General features: G+C 52.0%; 1 protein-coding gene across 1 annotated transcript; it reads right to left on the bottom strand.

The window, feature by feature from the left end:
- Positions 1–1,941: 1,941 nt before the first annotated feature.
- Positions 1,942–3,919, bottom strand: ADM (adrenomedullin). The gene is made up of 4 exons (XM_058026950.1): positions 3,858–3,919; positions 3,161–3,274; positions 2,742–2,882; positions 1,942–2,245 (listed from the first exon to the last, which is right to left on the bottom strand). Exons 2-4 carry the CDS (start codon positions 3,256–3,258, stop codon positions 1,942–1,944), a joined length of 543 nt encoding a protein of 180 aa, XP_057882933.1. The 5' UTR covers positions 3,259–3,274; positions 3,858–3,919.
- Between the last annotated feature and the right edge of the window lie 2,081 nt (positions 3,920–6,000).

Here is a 6,000-nt window from a genome sequence, read left to right as displayed (position 1 = left end):
TCATTATCTTTGATTTTCTTTCTTTTTTAAATAATGTTTCAAGTGGAAAACCTACCTCTCAGGATTTCAAAAATCTTAGTTGAAAGTGCTTAGAAAGTAACTAAAAATAGGCAATTCTGAGCAGAACTTCAAAGTTTGGAATGAAAAATCATGAATACTAGCCAGCTATCTCATCAATAGATCTCTACCCAAGGTTTTTGCAGCAGTTTCCTGGAAAGGTGTCATTGCCAGTTCTTTTCAATTTTTCTCATGAACATATGTTCTTGAGGAATTTAATATTAGGTTAAAAAACAATTAAATCCCCACGTCATTTATTCTAAAGGCACGGAGTTCTGCTGTTGCCTAGTCCTCTCCTGTATATGTTAACTATGTTCAGAGATATGGTAAAATAGAGGAAATGCTTCATTTCACCCAAGAAGTTATTCAAATACACATGCAAATATTTGTTTAGGTTTTAGGTTTGTTTTCTTGGAGTGCAAGGAACAGGCACCAATAGATGGTGCTGGTGGTGCATTAATAAGGTTCAGTTTCACATTTGTTTTCTGGTCTGTGCTCGGAATTTTTTTTAAAAAAAGAGAGAGAACAAAACAAAACAACAAAAAAGAACAAAACAACAAAATCCCTCATGCTAAGCTTTTATCCAAAATGTTCTCCCTGCACTGAACCGGTCACCGTTTAACTTTAACCTGAACTGTGGCCCAGGAAATCCTTCAACATAAATAACCTTGGAAGCTGCCATGACCATTTTTGGAACGTGCTGCCTCAATAAATCTGTTACTTTGTTGTGCAATGTTGAAGTGTGCAGTTGTTTCTCTGATTAATTAGGGCAAAAAATAAACTTGCACGATCAATCCAAGCTGTGACACGTTTCAGCCCTGGCTTGAACGTGTGGGCAGAAAAGAACCTTAGAGCCTTCTCCACAGACCTGCCCTGGAATTTTAGGATGCATTGCTGGCTCGGAGTTTACTCCATTTGATGAGATAAGGTGGCTGCTAACAAAATTCGCAAGGGAAGAGTTTTGGTCTGTCCCAGGACTGCCATTCTAGCTTAGCATGAGTAGGACTGAACACTGTGAGAAATGGTTCATCTTGACCACTGCCCCCACTAAAGACAACATAACTGAAGTGTTTTATGTAATTGTGTTTATTTTATTTCACATATTACCCATGGAGAACAGCTGATACATTCTCTATATCTTTCACCAGTCTGGAATGCAAGATAAAAAAGGTATGGATAAAGAGTTTAACGTTTGACATTCACGATATGAAAAATAGAGGGGATACAATGTTTTAAAATGCCCTTATGCAATATATATATATTTATATATATATATAAACCGTATAAAAATAAAATATATTTTTTTCAAAAAAAAAAAAAAAAAAGACATGGCACAGAACAATCTTAAATACCAATGCATATCTCGTGATCCACACACACCGCACTTATAATTAACAAAAACCACGTACAATTGCACTTTTCCTCTCTGTGACGTTCAAGTATATCGCAGTCCCCGCAGGGACTAATGAGTGTCCGATTCCCTGCCGGGTGCACATAACGCAGAGGGTAGAGCAGATGTGGGCGGCCTGTCCGTGCCCACGGCTGACGCGCACCCTCCAACCCTCGGGGGCGGAGGGCGAGGCCGGGGCCCGTCGTCCACCGGCGGGTCCCCCCCTGAGCATCCTCTCCTCGGGTCGGCGGGGCGCGGGAGGGCGGCCAGGGCCGCCCGGCCCCCCGGGAGCAGCGGCGGCGCCTTCGCGTCGCGGGCGGCGGCGGCTGCGGGAGCCGGCGGTGCGGGGGGCGCAGCGTCCGCTGCCCTTCTCAGCTCCCCGCGGAGGGCGCGCCGGGGTCCCGCCCGGGCAGGCGCTCTCCGCGATCCTGGCGGATCTCAGCCCGTGCCTCAGTCCATCCGTCGAGGCGGCCTCGGCCGGCTCCTGCGGCGCTTCAGACTCCGAGGAAGGCGGCGAGGGGCTGCGCCCGGCGCGTCCGTGGGCGCCGCCCGGAGCTGGGGGAGCGCGCTGGGCTGCGGGGCTCGGGCAGGGAACGCCGCCGGCGGCCGTAGCCCTGGGGGCTGATCTTGTTTGGGGGGGCGGCATCGTTCCTGTCGTTGACGGCCGCCCTGTGGAGCTCGTCGACCAGCCAATGCACCGTGCACGTCCCGAAGCGGCACGCCTTTGTTTGGAAGTGGGGGAATCTGTTAATGCTCTGGCGGTAGCGCTTGACGCGGATGTGAGCATCCTCCCGGTTGCTGCAGGAAGAGAGAGAGCGGGCATGAGAAGAGCGCCGTGGGGGCCCGGAGGAGGGGACCCTGTGGGCGAGGGAAGGGGAGGGTCTGCAGGGCAGGGAGCCCCAGGCTGGAGATGGGCTCGTCCCGACGGTGCCCGGCTGTTCCCCAGCAGTCCCGGCTGTGCCCTGCGCGGGAGCGCCGAGCGAAGCCGGCTGCCCTTGCAAGGAGAGGCCCCGCCGGTTTACGGCTGTTACTTTTTCCTAAGCATCCAGGGCTCGAGTTACTATTTATATCTGACTTTCGCAGCAAAGGCGCTACTATCTCCCGCCAGCTAAAGAGCGCGGGGAAAGGAAGGCGGGAGGCTGCTTTCAGCGCTATGGGCAGCCCGGGCAGGACCTGCCTCTGGGGTGGGGAGGATCGACAGCAAGAATAACCCTGAACACCCGGAAACCTGGGGACCCCGAAACTTTCTACTGCCTCGAGCAAGTGCCCGAGCCCAGGAAGGGCTGGAATTTACCTGGGAGGCGAGACTCGGGAATCCTCCTTCACGTCCTGGGTGCGGATGAGAGGCAGCACGTCTGCGGCTGCCCCCAGCCCTCGGAGCAAGCCCGCAGGCTTCACGTCCCTCTTGGCTCGGCTTAGTGCCCATTTCGTCCATCTGAAAGAGCACAAGGGAAGAGGAGAGCCTGTTATCGCAAGTCTGCAGGGCGGGAGCCAAACCAAATAGATTCGAGGGGCGAAAATCTTTGCCAGCGCCGAGATTTTTTCCCTTTTTTTTTTTTTTTTTTCTTCTCCACCCCCCAATGCTTTCTGAAAGAGCACGAGGCCTTTAAGGAGCTGAGCAACCCCTGCAGGGAATCAGGGAATCCAGTGCCTCTGACGGCTTGCCGGAGCCAGGCGCGGGGCGCTGGCAGGAGGGCGCGCTCCGATACTCACTTTCTTTTGAACTCTGTCGCTACGTCCACCCTTGCAGCATCCACCCCGAAGAAGGTCACGGAGCCGAGATAAAGCAGGGCTACGTGAACTAGTTTCATTCTGGCTGGGCTCCTGCTGGAAGGAAAAGAGAAGAACTATAAGCATGCTTGCTAATAAAAGTCAAGTAAGGACTGTCCTTTATTCCTGGTGATTCCAGAGAGCTCCTTCCCTCGCAGAGCCCCCAGGCTACCGGGGACTTGGTGTCTGATATGAACCAGAAGCTAATATTTGCTCAACAACTTATCACAGAGTAAATAACAGAGCCTCCAAAGTTTACGTTTGTCGAGAGTTTAGCTGCAGAGGCGGCTGAAAACCAGCAGGATTTCCAGAATACCCCCAGCGGCTTGCACTAGAATTTAGCAAACCCATAAGATCAGAGAGAGCTGGCTATCGGACACATCGTTTCCAAACTCCAGCAAGTGTTTTGCTGCCGGGAAGTTTATTCCCTGATAGCTCCTCTTCCCACTTCACACGCAGAACCAGCTAGGTCTGGATCTTATGTTGTAAACTGCAGCTGATGCCAAGAGCCAGTGCAAGACTCCACAGCATAACTCCAAACTCTTCAAAACAGTCCAAATTTAGTAGAGTTTTACTTGCGTTCCACCTCCCCTGAATCTTTTGTTGTTGCCAAGGGCGGGAAAAAAAAAATAGTTCTTACCTGACAGTGAGGATAATCCACTGAGACAAATGTTTTTGTAGTAGCGATCCGAGCTTGCAGGGTTTCCTGAGGAGCGAGAACTCCTCCTTTGTGTGTGTGTGTGTGTGTGTGAAGTAATCACTGCCGAGCTCTGCGCTCCTCTGCTCGCTTTTATAGAGAGCGCTGAGAAGTGGGTGGACCTTGGCGTGGCTGGGCGAGCTCTCTCTTGGCACCCCCCCACCCCCACATTTCAAGCACTCCTTAAGCATTCTGACCTGGATTGGGGGCAACACTGGGGGGGGGGGGGAGTAAGAGGATTATTGGAAATTATCTTAAACAACCCCCTTGGTGTTTTGTTAATTATAACGGCAGCTTTTAGGATTCTGAGTCATGGCACAACTTGCAAAATCCGATGAGCCCCTCAGCCTGTTTTACTGGGGACAGAGGTTTTAACCGCCAAAATATAATTGTATTTATGCTGTCTGTAGAATAATTTCTCATTCTAGACATCTTAGCCTCAGGTGGGTGAAAGCAGGGGAGTAGAAACCAGATTCAATCCATTCCAAAATCCATGAGAATCCATCAAATATCAAAGTTCCAAAAATAAATCCATATTTGGACAACGTGAATTTATAATGAGTAACTGGAATGACAGCCTTCTTTACATAAGTAATGAGGTGGCAAATCGGGCATCATTAATATTTATGACTAAACTTGGGTGCATTTTTTATCTAGCAAAATGAATTTTATTTACTTGATCGATTCAAGTAGATCACGATTCAAATGGTTTTGGCAGATGAAGGTCAGAGCCCAGTTCTGCGCCTTGGAACAGAGCAAGTGGCGTTGCTTTGGGGCGAACACGGGGTCACTGAAACGCCTGGGGTTACGGGGCTGGGAAGATCCTCCGTGCCTTGTGCTGTTCCCAGTCCGCAAACCTCACGGATGTGAGTGCAGTTGCTTCCCGGTCAGAAAGCTGAACCGGTGCAGGATCGGGATCTCTAACAGCATTCTCTCGGCTGGCCAGCAGCAAAACCTTAGTCTGACCACCTTGTTATTGGGTTTTTTACAGTCTTTAGCGTCTTTGCTCCGTGACGCTTCAGAAATGCAGCGGTCCGGCTTCGCAGGGGGTGCTGGCAGCCAGCAGCGGATGCACCGTGTCTCCGCTGACTTGTCGCGGTGCAAATTCGGCGGCACCGAGGGAAATGCCCCGGGAGATCTGCGCCCTGGGGCAACAGGGTCCCCTGGCCAGCGAGAGACGCTCGGCAGGAAGGAATGAGTGGCGAGATGCTTCTCTCGCATCTTGCCCCAAGCAAAGTGTTTCAAAAGTCAGGTGAGTGAGCGTCTGCTCGTGACTCTGCCTTTCTAGATAACCGCGGTGTATAACAACACCCCGGAGAGGTATGTGCAGGGGGATGACGGAAACTTTCCTGTGCATGGCTCACTCGGTGCTCTCTCCCTCCTTCCCCCGGCTCTCCAGCAGCGTCCAGACATCTGGAGCCTTCTGTCTCCGGCATCTACCTGTGCGGGACAGGCTGGCCGGGGAGCTGCCACCGCCCGGCCGGCGGGAGGGCAAGCGCTGCCTGTCGCTGCTCCCCATCGCATCAGCCGGCTGCCCCTCTGCCCCGAGCCCCTGCGCGGCTCCGCGGGGCGAGGCCGTTCCCCGGCCCGGTTCCGCTGCCCGCCGCACGTGCCCGGCCGAGCGCCGGCGGGGCTGCCCCGGCTCAGCCCCGTCCCTGCCGCCCGCAGCTCCGCCGAGCCGCAGCCCCGCTGCCCGCGCCTCGGACCGTGCTCCGGAGCGCAGAGCGGGAGGCTTGGGGGCAAAACAGGGAGGAAGAGATGGGAAAATAAGTGTTCTAGAACGGGACCGTATCATGCCCGGAGCTGCACGACTGGCTGGATTTTAGAGACCTCATGAGGCAGCTCAAGCTCGTGCGAGTTCAAGCATTTCCTTGATTAGCAGAAGTTGAAACTGAATCTAACTTTTTCCGAATGAGAAGGCAGGATTTTATGTGATAAGCATTGCTTTGACTCAGATTAAGTCTCCCATTCCAGTAAAAAAAAAAAAAAAATAAAAAATCACACGTTTCCTCAAATGCTGGAAAATCCCTCATTAAAATCTTTGGCTTAAACGGGAAGTGTATTTTGTATACTCTGAGACAAAAAA

This window comes from Melospiza georgiana, chromosome 6 (assembly GCF_028018845.1).
Source record: "Melospiza georgiana isolate bMelGeo1 chromosome 6, bMelGeo1.pri, whole genome shotgun sequence".
Taxonomy (NCBI): Eukaryota; Metazoa; Chordata; class Aves; order Passeriformes; family Passerellidae; genus Melospiza; species Melospiza georgiana.
This window is presented reverse-complemented; position numbering and strand designations above follow the sequence as displayed.